This window comes from Antechinus flavipes, chromosome 1 (assembly GCF_016432865.1).
Source record: "Antechinus flavipes isolate AdamAnt ecotype Samford, QLD, Australia chromosome 1, AdamAnt_v2, whole genome shotgun sequence".
NCBI lineage: Eukaryota > Metazoa > Chordata > Mammalia > Dasyuromorphia > Dasyuridae > Antechinus > Antechinus flavipes.
The window spans coordinates 650,293,115-650,306,807 of NC_067398.1; the positions used below are offsets into that span (position 1 = coordinate 650,293,115).

At 47.5% G+C, this 13,693-nt stretch overlaps 1 protein-coding gene across 3 annotated transcripts in view; it reads left to right on the top strand.

Annotated features, from left to right (window-relative positions):
- Window positions 1-10,652, top strand: part of PUF60 (poly(U) binding splicing factor 60) — a 33,715-nt gene extending 23,063 nt beyond the window's left edge. For 2 of the 3 annotated variants that reach the window (XM_051971389.1, XM_051971391.1), the window contains 10 exons: window positions 1,278-1,373; window positions 2,184-2,273; window positions 3,550-3,600; window positions 7,306-7,467; window positions 7,631-7,723; window positions 8,357-8,570; window positions 8,697-8,887; window positions 9,160-9,295; window positions 9,530-9,765; window positions 10,198-10,652. In XM_051971389.1, coding sequence (XP_051827349.1) covers window positions 1,278-1,373; window positions 2,184-2,273; window positions 3,550-3,600; window positions 7,306-7,467; window positions 7,631-7,723; window positions 8,357-8,570; window positions 8,697-8,887; window positions 9,160-9,295; window positions 9,530-9,765; window positions 10,198-10,497 — 1,569 coding nt within the window. In that variant the 3' untranslated portion in view covers window positions 10,498-10,652. The remainder of the gene's footprint in view (window positions 1-1,277; window positions 1,374-2,183; window positions 2,274-3,549; window positions 3,601-7,305; window positions 7,468-7,630; window positions 7,724-8,356; window positions 8,571-8,696; window positions 8,888-9,159; window positions 9,296-9,529; window positions 9,766-10,197) is intronic. The other variant, XM_051971390.1, reaches the window with a different exon arrangement.
- Window positions 10,653-13,693: the final 3,041 nt, after the last annotated feature.

The window sequence follows — 13,693 nt, forward strand, 5'->3', positions numbered from 1 at the left end:
GACAGATGGAAAGAGAAAAGGGGCTTATTAGTCTCTGGGCCAGAGAGACAGGGAAACAGGGCCTCTCAGCTTTGCCAGTCACCCTGGCCTTAGGCCAAATCTGAGATCTTCTCTTAGAGAAAAGAAGGTGCCTGAGTGGGGAGGATTTAAGATTTGAGACAGAATCTGGAGTCTCCTCTTGGTGAATTGGTCCTGGCAGTTTCTTTTAGATATGGGGCTTTAGTGAGTGTTCATCAAATCTCTCCTTGCTCATTCTGGACTTTTTTTGGCCAGGTTCAGGTAGAGAATTCGTGTTATTTTTAACTTCTGCCTGGAAAATGTTAGAGAAGGGCAACTTTCTGGCCTTATCTTATCCCACTTTGGTCATAACATTATTGGGACTCTAAAGGGTAAAAGGGTAAAATAAGGGTAAAAGAGAGGGGGCAGATATTTGGGTTTTTTCCTCCTAGTCCCTTCTGAGGTGATTATAAGGGCCCTGAAATGACTGTCAGTTGTTAGGATTGGGGAGCTAAGTAAAGTTATCTGCCTTTCCATGTCTCATCCCACCTGTCCCAGTACTTGGAACAGAGAAAAGAAATGGAGCTCAACCAGTTTTTGATCAGACTGAACTCCCAGTGCCTGGTACACAGTAGGCACTTAATAAATTTTGGTTTGATTTATTAGCTTGGCCATTGGATGCTCTGGGTCCTCAGATAGTAGTCACACTGGAAAGTGTGACTTTGGAATGATTCTACTGAATTCTGGGTGGAGGCAGAATAGCATGGACTGAGACTATATAAAAACTAAATAGGAGACCACAAGAATGGTTCTTAGGTCAGGATGGGCTTAGCCCTGGTTGAGGTAAAGATGTCTGGATACTAAGTCCGACTGCCCTAAAAGCTGAAGGCATGGGAATGACAGTGAAGACAACAGAACATCCTGAACATGTTGGCAGTGGGAAATAAGTGTTCAGGAGAGCTTGAAAGAGAGTGGGAAAAGAGGAAGTGAGTGGTTAGTATCCAAATCCTAAGGATTCTGGTTTTAGGGCTATAGAAGGCATTCACTCAGATAGATGTATTATCATATCACTGTTCATATCAGTAGAGAAGATTTCTGTGTCATTTGTACTTTGGGAGTAAAATTGGGGGGAGAGGAGATGAGTAAGAATGAGAATATATATGTAATTCCTTGTCTGGGGATGGGAGAAGGGAGTAAGAAGAGCAGCAATGCTACCTCTAGGGTTTGTATATCTGTATGAAGAATGTGGGACAGCTGATCATGGCTCTTGTGTCTCCCAGGGCACAGATTCCATCAAAATGGAAAATGGGCAGAGCACAGCAGCAAAGCTGGGGCTGCCACCCCTCACACCTGAACAGCAGGAGGCCCTCCAGAAGGTGAGCAATCATTTCCTTCCCTTTCCCTCATCCAGAAATATTTTCTTGTATAGCTTATCAAAGCTCTGTAGACCCATTGTATGAGTCAACCTTAAACTATGATACTTTTCCCTTACTTTTGACCTTGATGAAGTGATGGCTCAAGCTCCTATAGGGATTAGGAAAGGACAGACTTCATGGGGCTTTGAGCTGGTGGAGACTGTTGATAAGAACTGAGATGGCAGATCTCTTACCCAGCTAAATTTTGAAGGCACTGACCTTGATCCACAAAATTGGAAAAGATGGCCACATTTTATCAATGAGGGATTTGAACTAGGTGCCTTCTAGAAAGCATCTCTAAGTTTGATGATCTAGGAGTTTCTGGGAGTTTATCTTGTGTGTAGACTGGATAGGAAAAAGCTTTGGGAAAGAGATTCTTAAACTTTTTAATATTGTAGACCTCTTGGATAGAAATCCTTCCTCAGAAAAAATCTTTTTAAATGTGTAAAATACATAGGATTACAAGGGAAATGAGTTATACTGTAATAGGATGTCAAAATATTTCTCGAAAAACAAGTTTGTGGACCCAGGTTAAGAATCCTTGTTTTTAAGGATGTAGGCAGACCAGGATGAGATCCAACTGGTAATGAGGGCCTTCTGTTCCAGACTCTTTGGACAAGGTGGGTCTTTCTATAAGTGTGACTTTTACTCCCAAGTTATTAGCTATTGGGTACCTGAATTTTGGTGCCTGAATCTGTGAGAGGAATAAACATTACTCACTCTGGGCCCTGATTTGTTAAGACTGTACTATCTCTTTTGGTTCTCTGATAGGCCAAGAAGTATGCCATGGAGCAGAGCATCAAGAGTGTGTTGGTGAAGCAAACCATCGCCCACCAGCAGCAGCAGCTCACCAACCTCCAGGTGAGATACCCTCCTTATTATGCTTTAACTCCCTTCCCTACCCTGAGGAGCCCAGGTCCCAGGGAGCCATGACAGCTGGCTGGCCCCCAGGCCCAGGCCTCTCATTGCTGTTTCCACAGTAAAATCCAAGTGTGCTGTGAAAAGTGCCCCAACCAGCCAGATTGGGGAAGGGAAGCTGCTGCTGCCTCCTCCTCTTCCTCTTCCCCCTTCCCACTTCCTGCTGAATCCTGAGAAGTTTTACAAACTCTCTCTTAGCCCCTATTCCTGGGGCCTACTCTAGAGATCCCTGGACTTTCCCAGAGATTGATTCATCTCTACTCCCCCAGTCCATTGGACTTTCTATTCCCTAATGTTTCCTCCCTCTTTTCTCTTTGTTTTCTTCCCTACTTTTCTTTTTCATATTGGCTCTTCCCTATGTCGTTTGAGCCCATACAACCCTTGTTCTGTTCCGTCACTCTGGGGTCCCGCTCTCCTACTCTTTCCATCCCCATCTGCTGCCATCCCATCTTCAGTGCTCACTGCTTTCCCTTTCCCTTTCCCTTTCCCTTTCCTGGGCTGTCTGCATGGCCCGCAGGCACCTGTGGTCTGTATAGTGGCTCTTCTTGTCCATAAGCCTTGGGCTGTAGGGCTGAGTTCTATGTAATGTAGCTATGGCCCGCAGCCTGCCTGCCCCCTCCCCCTCCCTTTAGCAGGAGGTAGGACCATCTGGGCTTGGCCTCTCCCCCAAAATTCTCCTTCTCCCTGGGATGGGAAGTTCCAGTCTGGATTCTGGGGCCAAGGCATATGCCTAGGAGAGGCAGCTCTGCTCTGCTCTGCTCTCAGGTGGCTGGTGTGGTGGTTGTGATGTTTGTATGAGGGGCTCCTTATAATGCCAGGGGTGAGGCAAAGACTTGGATGACCAAGGTCTATAGTGCCTTGAGCCCCTGCCTCCTTCCTCTCTCCCTCCCTTTCTCCCTCCATCCCTTCCTCCTCCCTCTCTCCCTCCCTCCCCTGCTGGGAGAGGCTACTGCTCCCTCCACTGCAGCTCCCTCCCTACCTCCCTCCTGCCCTGGCTGGGCAGGCTTGGAGAATTGGCACATTGGGCCCGGCCAGCCCGGGGCTCTGGAGGCCCTGAGGGGGCAGGCGGTGCAGGCGGTCGGTCGGTCGGCGGTGAGGGGAAGGAAGGCAGGCCCTTCCAGCAGGCAGGGTCTCCGTGCCGCTGTCTGCGTGAGTTGTTGACAATAGCGGGAGAATGCTCAGCTCCAACAGACTGAACTCTGTCTTTACTGTCTTTCAGATGGCAGCAGTGACAATGGGCTTTGGAGATCCTCTCTCACCTTTGCAATCGGTCAATAGAAATACTCACTTCTTCTGGGGCACATTTCCTTAGTCAGGGCCTAGAGGGGGGCAGTGAGGCCCGCGTGGTGGGGACCATGCTCCCCCAGCCCGCCAGCTCTGGACGAGCCGAGCAGAGAGCCGGGCGGGGCCGGGCCCGGGCAGCAGCTGGCCAGCTGTTTGGGAGCACACCCCCCCGGGACATTGGGGGACAGCCGTTTCCCTAGGGATGCCTCCGTTCTGAGGGCCCGCCTTAAAAGTAACCGGCCAGGTAACTCCGGAGGGGCAGCAGCCGCCTGGGAGGGCAGCAGCCAGCCACGCACGCACTTGGGGCCGCAGAGGGCAGGCTCCCTGCACAACTACGCTCCCTCCCGGCTGGCCTGTCTCTTGGGCCGTGGTTGGGCTTCTGGTGAGAGAGGGGGGACCCCATGGCATCATATTAAGTCCTGGGTGGGAGGGAGGACGGGAGGGAGCTACATAATCAACTGAGGGGCTGGGGGAGGTGGGTGGAGGGTAAGGGAGCAATAAAGTTACTGGAGGATTGACCTTGGGCTTTTTTGTGGGCTGCCATTAATGGGTTGTCACGAACAGAGAGTTGCCTAGCCACCAGAGGAGGCCACCAAAGAGCCAGAAGCAGCCCCCCCTTTGGGGTCTGCCCAGTAAGTGAAAAGCCTTACCTGGCTCGTAGGCAATAGGAATTTATAAGAAGAAAGGCAGTTTTCCATCAGCCATCCCCATTCCCTTCTATCCTTCCTCCATTTCCCTCCATCTCCCCTCCACCATCCCCTCCCCAGCCTCAGTATGAAATGGGCTGGGGGCGCTTTAGAGATAGAGAAAGGAAAAGATATAGTCCTTTCTATCAGGGTGCCCCTATTCTAAGAGGGAAATGGCCCCTGGTCAAATGCAGTGGGGGAAGAATCTCTTGTTTGAGGGACATGGCCCCTAACATGGTCTCTCTGATAGGGAAAGGACAGTCTCTTTATTGATTAGTGTTATTACTCCCTGAAAATTCCTGGATTTAGGAGGAGAGATTGCCTTTGGTTTGATGGTGTCAAGAGAAGACCCCACCTCATTTTGATAAGAGAATTTGTCCCTAGTCTTGAGGAAGATGTGCCCCCTGCCTTCAGGGAGGCCCTGCTTTAAGATGGGAGAGGCCTGCTCAATTTGATGAGAGACTTGGTTCCTGCCCTCTGGGAGCAGAAAGCACGGTCTAGCCTTTGGGGAGTCTCCCCTCTAATAAAGTAGACTTGGCCTGCCAGAAGATTTCTGGCCTGAAGGGAAAGTTATGGTCCCTGCCCTTTGGGAGTTCCCTTGGTCTAGAGGGAGAGGGGCATTGTGTTTGATGATCTATAAACTCTCTTCCCTTGGAGACTCCCCTCCAGTCTGAGAGGGTGAGACATGGCCCTGTCCTCAGTTAACCATCAGTCAGAATGAAGATTTCCCTTTCTTAGGGAGCCCTCGATTTGAGAAGGGGAAAGATAAACCCATCTTTGGGGCTTTAATTTTAAGGGAGAAGGCATAAGGCCTTTCTGGGGAGAGATAGAGCTCCTGGCTTGCAGGATTTACCTATAGTATCTAAACAGTTTATTGGTCACTTTTTCATAATGACCTCTAGACCCTGGGCATTGTCCAGGGTGCTTCCTATTTTCTCATTTCTTTCTCCCCTTCCCCACGAACACTATGATCTTATCCTTTGGGGTAGATGAGGCAGGTGCCAAGAATATGTAAACCTGAAGGTGAAGGGTACATTTAAGGATTGACTTGTCTGAACTATCTGTGGCTTCCAACTCTCCTGTTCTTCCCAAGGTGGCCCTCCTTGGTCAGGAAAGGACTAGCTGCAGCACTGGGTTCAAAGTCAGGGCTAAAGGGGAGAGGGGAGGTTGTCCCTTTCATGTCCTTGGAGATATTTCTTAAGGAGGACAGTGTGCTTCCCTGCCTCCTCTTCCACCTTTCTGATGTATGCTGAGTCTACTGAGAGAGGAATAAGCACAGCTGGTTCTCCCCAGCCCTTTCCTAGGAGCAGCACTGTGCCTGACTTAGGCTGGTGATTTGGGGGATGAGAGCAGAAGTAGAAGAGACATTCTAACATCTCAGAGCATGGTGTGGATGAGTCGATAGTGCCTCCCAGTCGAGGGTCTCTACTGGCCAGTACAGCCCCAGTGTTAATGCCAGTCCCAGCCATTTCCTTAGGAACAGGGCCTTTCCTTTCCTCTTGCTATGGTCACTATCTTATCTGTCGATCTCCTTAGCCCCACAGCTGCCAGAAGGAAGCCCACTGCTCTCACATTGTGAGGCTTTGACCCATAGAGACCACCCTGCCAACCTAGGGGTAGGATGCTAACTCCTCCCTCCACTTCATCAAAGGAATTCCCTACACCTCTTAATGCTCTTCATGCAGGCAGTTGCTTTATAGTCATTCTGGGTCATTAAAGGGTGAAGTGGGGAGCCGGCTTATTGGGATTGCATTTGTCCTCCCTACTATCCCCTAGCAAGGGACTTATTCTGCTTACTGGGGCCTGTGCAGGGATGGGCTTTGGCATATATGTGGTTTGTGCTGTGGATATGAAGAGTCCAAACCCCTTAGCCAGCCCTCCTCCCCATCTCCCTGTTAACTCCTCTGGATTCTGTAGCCATGGAATCCTTGGATAGAATATAGTCGAGGGAAAAGCACTTGGGCTCTTCTGCCATATTCCCTCTGTCCTCTCCTGTGGACCTTATTTCTTAAGAGGACCTGCTACTAGCAGGTGTTGACCAGGGCTAAGACCAGCTCAAGGTTTCTACTTTGAGGTGCCCTTCCCACCTTCCCAGCCTCCCTGTTCCTAGATTCTCTTTGTTTTAAAAAGCTGGGTATAATGAGCCTGGGTGATGATGAGGAGAAAACAAGGGAGCTGGGCCTAAACTTTGCTGAATTTAGAGCTCAGTCTTTAGTATCCCAACTTCGGGAGAGGCCCCTTAGAGCTCTGGATTCTCCTTTTAAACCCTAGGCTGGAGTCATGTGGCTTTCAGAGATAGTCTCCCAAGATGGGAGAGCTGAATAGAGGGGATCTTCCAGCCTAAGTGTAGTAGGGCTCTGTCTAGCAGAACTAAGGGGTAAGGCTCGTGGCACTGCCCTACAGATAGAATTCAAATACCTCCAAATCATTTAACTCCTCTGGGCCAAAGTCCCAGCATTGCGTATGTCCTAGGCAATCAGGGCCTGACCTGGGGGAGGAATGGGAGGGAAGGGTAGAGGGACAAGTAGTGGTTGATGCTTTTGTTGAAATTTCCCTGTCCCCAACAGCCTGGTTTCCTTTAGGCCTGGCTTTATTTCCTTGGGCCAGAGCAGTATATTGTTTTATTGAATTCCCCATAAATATGGGAATAGGGAATGGGGGAAAGGTATGGAGATCCCAGGCCTGGCCACCTGAAGCAGCCATTGCAGAGGTGATTGGTCAGCATCAATGTGTGACTGGGAGCTCACCCTTGTAGGGGCTAGCATGGGGGAGGGTGGGGTTGGGGGCCTGCCTGCCCGCCCGCCAGCCTGCTGCCACCTTGCCCTGCACAGCCTGGCCAGAGCCTGCCCCTGCTGCTGTGTGTGTGTGCAGGGTGAGCTGTCTCCCACAGCTCTGAAAAAGGGTGTTGGGGTGGTATTGGGGCTTGGGGAGAAATTTTTCCTGGCTCCCTCACTCTTCCCCCATGCTCATGGGTCAGTGGTTCTCTCTCTTTCTCTCCCCTTTAGATGGCAGCTCAGAGGCAGAGGGCACTGGCAATCATGTGTCGGGTGTATGTAGGCTCCATCTACTATGAGTTGGGAGAAGATACCATCCGCCAGGCCTTTGCCCCTTTTGGGCCTATCAAGAGCATAGACATGTCCTGGGACTCAGTCACCATGAAACACAAGGTGGGCCTGGGCCTACTCCTGTTTCCTTATATGCTTTATTCCTAGCCCTGGGTGGGTTAAGAAGGAGGCTTTGTCTCCAGGGGGTGCTAAGTGTATGCTGGGACTTAGCTCCAGATCCAAGGCTCCCCATCCCCCCATAACCTGGCTTTTCCCCTGCATTTAGGGTTTTGCCTTTGTGGAATATGAGGTTCCAGAAGCAGCTCAGTTGGCCTTGGAGCAGATGAACTCTGTGATGTTAGGAGGAAGGAATATTAAGGTGAGGAACTTCAGGGAGTACCCTCCCCTTTAGTATGGGGTGACTGGGTCCAGGAGATAGATGAAGAAAGGAGGCTTTCAGGAGCCAAAAGGACTTGAACAAGACCAAAAGCTCATTGCATATTATTATTTGGAGTGGAGGGTTGAAGGGACTAGACAAGGTGAATGTTTCACTGGAAAAGGCCTAATGATAGGGGGTCCAAACATGGATTTATGTGGGCAAGATCCTTGGTTTTTCATAATGACATTAAAACTCATGAGAGTTTGCACATTTTGACAACCACAGTTTTATATGAATTCTCTTGGAAACATTTTCACAGGCAGTTAAATGCAAACATGTGGAGTCAGTGTTCCTCAGTTCAGAGTGGAAACAAGATAGACCTGATAGAATGCCTTGAATCTGGGCATGATGTGGCTGCCACATTGATAGTTCTGAGATTCCTTTCCCCCTTCCTTGCTCCATCCTAATAGAAGATTTAACCTAGGGTTTCTGACTACAAAGACTTGCCCTTCCTGAGACCTAGTTCCTTGCTGATTGGTGGTCAGGAAATACATTTGGGTTGTGATAAGCTTGGCCTGTCAGAGTACTTTGAGTGGTCTGCCTAACCTGCCCATTCATGCCACCCACTCTCAGGTGGGTAGGCCCAGTAACATCGGACAGGCTCAGCCCATCATTGACCAACTGGCTGAAGAAGCCAGAGCCTTCAACCGCATCTACGTGGCCTCAGTGCACCAGGACCTCTCAGATGATGACATCAAGAGTGTGTTTGAGGCATTCGGCAAGATCAAGTCGTGTACTTTGGCCCGGGATCCAACCACAGGAAAACACAAAGGCTATGGATTCATTGGTGAGCCCAGGGCAGAGTAAGAGGAGAGGGAGAAGGGCCTTTAGCAAGGCCCTAACTCAAGGGAAAAGTGGAAGATGGGCCATGGATGAACTGCCACGGGTCTTACTGGTTTCTCCATTCTTGCAGAATATGAAAAGGCCCAATCATCTCAAGATGCTGTCTCATCCATGAATCTCTTTGACCTTGGGGGCCAGTACCTTCGGGTAGGCAAGGCAGTCACACCACCTATGCCTCTGCTTACACCTGCTACCCCTGGGGGCCTTCCACCTGCAGCTGCTGTAGCAGCAGCTGCTGCCACAGCCAAGATCACTGCTCAGGTGAGAGCTACTGGAGGGATACAGTGTGTGTGTGTGTGTGTGTGTGTGTGTGTGTGTGTGTGTGTGTGTGTGTGTGTGTGTGTGTTTTGCTTTGCTTTTTGTTTTTTTTAATGCACTGTCTTATTGGGGAGACCAAGGGATAACTTTAGAGTTGGGGAAAAGAGGTGAGGTATGGAACAGGTGGGAGACTAAGGAAGAAATATGTGTGTGTGAGGGGTGTTGCCTGTGAGTTGTGTAAACTTTTGGCCTGAGCTCTTCTCGTTGTGTTGTAGGAAGCAGTGGCTGGTGCAGCTGTGCTGGGCACTCTGGCCACTCCTGGGTTAGTGTCACCAGCGCTGACTCTGGCCCAGCCACTAGGGGCTCTACCACAAGCTGTCATGGCAGCTCAAGCTCCTGGAGTCATCACAGGTAAGCATTCCAGCCACCCATACAAATCTGTTGCAGGATCTCTGTCTTCCCTGTTCACCTTTTTTTCTCCGCAGCTTTGTTGCTTTTAATGGACTTGCTCTTTTGGCTCCATCATTATTCCTCTTTAGTTCACCACTGTTTTTTTCTGTTAGGACTTGAGCTATGGGAAATGTGGGAATGGGAGGTGGGGGAGAAAGACTTCAACTGATAACCCATAGTTTTGTTGTGTGACAGGTGTTACCCCAGCAAGACCCCCCATCCCTGTCACCATTCCTTCTGTGGGAGTGGTGAACCCCATTCTGGCTAGCCCTCCAACACTAGGCCTCTTGGAGCCGAAGAAGGAAAAGGAAGAGGAGGAATTGTTCCCTGAGTCGGAGCGGCCAGAGATGCTAAGTGAGCAGGAGCACATGAGCATTTCAGGCAGTAGTGCCCGCCACATGGTTATGCAAAAACTGCTGCGGAAGCAGGAGGTAAATGAGACTCCCAGAAAAATTCAATCTTTCCCTACATCTTTTGTCCCATCCTATTCCCATCATCCTGCATCTCTGTCCCTTTCAAATCCACATCCTCCCACTGTTAAGATCCCATCTTCACATCCATAGATTTTTGTCTTGATTTTTAATGGCTTCAGGCACCATATCTGCTCCTAGGAATCAGCCTGGGATCTTTGGGTTCTGTTTGTTATTCTTTTAAACTAACCATAATTATGTGGGAGGTTAGGGAAAGGGAGGAGTACGAGGTAGAAGGGTTACAGTCAAAGGGGAGGGGCAACATGAAGGTCTGTGTTAATCTGCAATATCAAGTAGGGCAGTGCATAAAAACAGGAGAGAAAACCCTCCCCACCTATAGCTCTGAGATTGAGGACACCTAGTCCCAGTGCTCACATCCCATTGTCTTTCCAGTCTACAGTGATGGTTCTGCGAAACATGGTGGACCCCAAAGACATTGATGATGACCTGGAAGGGGAAGTGACAGAAGAATGTGGCAAGTTTGGGGCTGTCAACCGTGTCATCATCTATCAGGAAAAGCAGGGTGAGGAGGAGGACGCTGAAATTATAGTCAAGATCTTTGTGGAGTTCTCCATGGCCTCAGAGACGCACAAGGCTATCCAGGCCCTCAATGGTCGTTGGTTTGCTGGCCGAAAGGTGGTGGCTGAGGTCTATGACCAAGAGCGCTTTGACAATAGTGACCTGTCTGCGTGACCTCGGCCCAGCTCCTTCCCAACCTCACAGACTTGGATTTTCCTCTTGTCTCTCCCCTCCAGTTTGTGTAGAAAGATATATGGGGCTGAATTCAGCCCCTGCCTGGCCTTTTTGTGTAGTTTGGATAAAAGTACGGATGCTGCTGGCCCCCTGTACACACTGTGTGTGAGATCATATGCTTGCCGGCTCTCCCCAGCTCTCCATGGACTTTTATCTTCCAGGGCCTCCTCCTAGGCTTTGGCAAGAGCTTTCTGGCCCTTGTGGTGCTTCGGAGGGGCCAATCTAGCCTCACCCTCCATGTCAAAAAAAATTTTTTTTTTCAGTTCAGCAAGTGTTTGCTCTGCTGAGGGAAAACAGGAGAAGATATGCTCTTCCCCTCAAGGACCCATAGCTGGGTAAATAATACACACACAATGAAATAGAATGATGCAAAATAGTATTCTCCCCTTTTGTTGAATGCATAAAAATAAGGGATTGTCCCTTTGAGGCTGGATCCAACCCTACCAGTCCTGTCTGGTTTGAATGAAAGCATGAGGATCATACTTCAGAGTCTTAAGGGGGAAATCAATAGTTTGGGTCAGTGCATTTCAAGGAAAGTTTTACAGAGAAAGAGGATTCAGGTCACATGAAGTCAGGGTGGGGGTTGGAAGTAACATTCTTAGGCGTAAAACTGGACAGGAATAGAAAAGGAAGGAGTCTGTTGGTGACTTGTCTTCCAAAAGAGGGATATAATTTCGAGTGGGGGGACAACTCCTTGGTTATTTTTACCTGCAGCAGTGGACCACCTTGCCTTATCTAGGTCAGTGAAAAGGAAAAATGAGTGATGATTCATAGCTAGGTGGGACAAGAAAGGCTTAGCCTTAACTACCTAAAGCAGTTTAAGAAGGGGACACATCCCCCCAAGAACTGCTCTATCTCTGCTTTCATTCTTTCCTCCTTTTCTAGCTTTAGCTCTCTTATCTGTTTGAGTTCCTCACTTTTTATTTTCCAGTTATTAGCTCCATTCCTGGGAATTTTGTCCTGCCATGGGAGAGGCTCATCTCCCCTGCATATGGCTTTTTTCCTCTCTCTCTGACTGACTGGTTTGAGGACAGGAATATTGGTTTTAGATCCTGAAATGAACCTCCAAATGTGGTTCTGTTTAGGGTTGACCTAAACTTTTGAATCAATCTACAAGTAATTAATGATGTCTTTTCATAGGACATAATCCTAGGGCTCAAGGATTAAAAAGGCATATCCAGAAAAATGTTGCCTTGATCATCATTTCACAGTAGTTTTATGTTGGGAACAAATGACTTTGGCTTTAAAGAAGCCTTGCTGTTGCATACCTCTAGCAGTTACTCACTTAGATTTCCTAAGGACTTAATTGCCTCTGGAACATCATTTTATCTGGTCAGTTTAAGTAGCACATGTCCACCCTTCAAAGAGATTAGTTTAACTGAAATAATATGTACAGACATGAAAAATTTCTATGTGACATCTTGTGATGTTATTACATCATTTAACTTTGTTTGCTTTGGAGACCATTCCTCTTCTTGTCAAATGTCACCCTTTCTACCTCCATTTTTCCAGATAAAAAGCAAAGGCCATCAAAGAAATGCATGCCAAGTAAAGAAAAAGGTGGGCTGGTCATTGATCAAGAATGAAGGACAAGACTAAGGGACAGTTTATATTCCTTTTATTTCCACCACTTAGCACATCTGGGATGCATTTATAAGAGTGCATGGATGGAGTGAGATCGACATTAGTGAAGGGAATATACATGTTAATGAAATGACATATATTATAGAATTGAAATTAAGCAGGAATGTAGCCAAAGAAAGAAAAATCGATGATAATTAATTATTGTTAGAAGTCTTCAAATGCATTAGTGACCATATACCAAGGGAAAAGATTCCTATTCAGGCACAAGTTGGATTGTATGATCTTCTGCAAAGACTTCCTCATTGTAGCCCAAGAAATGAATTCAACTTTTGCTTAAAAATTCCTTGTGAAGGAACCCATTCTCTTCCCCTCCCCAAAGCCTTCTCCTGGCCAAGTATTCAATTCTCCAGATCTATCATAATTTTTCTTGTCCTCTAGATATTCTCCAGTTTCCCAATGGCTTTTTTTTTTTTCTTGTTAAGGCAGTTGGGGTTAAGTGATTTGCCCAGGGCCACTTACAACTTGTAAGTATCTGAGGCCATTGAATTCAGGTCCTCCTGACTTCAGTGCAGGCACTCTGTCCAATGTGCCACCTAACTGGCCTACTGGCTTTTTAAGATACACCTGCAAGTGAAAACTTCCAGATGTGGTCTGACCAAGGTATATAGTACGGGATTATTTTAGAGACCCCATCTATGTGCAGTCTGAGATTGTTTGGGATTCTTTTGGTGCCAGAGGACAATTGATTCAGTTAGAACTTGAAGTTTCCTAACACCCTAATACTCAAATGAACTACCTCTTAATATTAAACCCAGCATACTAGCCTATCAAATATATTTTGGATTCTTATCATCCAGTGCATTAGCTTAACCTTTTTATGTTTTTTTTTTTTAATTTGCAAAGCATAATACAAGGGAAAGCCTTGGATCAAAGAGCTTAGGCTCAAAATCTGGGTCAGTTACAACCAATGAGACTTTGAACAAATTACTTCCTAAACTACTTAGGAGAGTCTAGTGAGGGTGTTCAATTACTTAGGAAGCTCCTCAACTCTTCCACAGATCTTTAGTGAGGCCATCATTCCATCTAATCTATGGTTCTCTTGTGCACATTACGGAGTAAGCTAAATGCTATGAAAATATACAGAAGCTATAGCTATAGCAGAATCCTGTAACTTCGAAAGAAAGATCAGGCTAATTTGAAATGATTTGTTGATAAACCCACGAAAAATTAATATTTTAAAGAATTTTGTAGAGAACTATAGTTGACCTTTTTTCTTTTTTGTAAGGGGTAGCTGGGGTGCGGGTGGAGAGTGGGAGGCGGGCGGACTACAACCCTTGTCCTCCAGTCTTTGACAGCCCTCCTATTCACCATGGTACGAAACACTTCAGGTACCACATTTCTCAGTATCCTGGAATAAAAATTAGGATCTGAAGACTTGACCTCATCAAAACTCACCATTAACCATTTCTTATCCTTTTCGCCCCATTTCTTTTTCAAATCGAAACAAAAGACAAGGACTTATGCTTTCCCTATGTCCCATTCCTAATTTGAG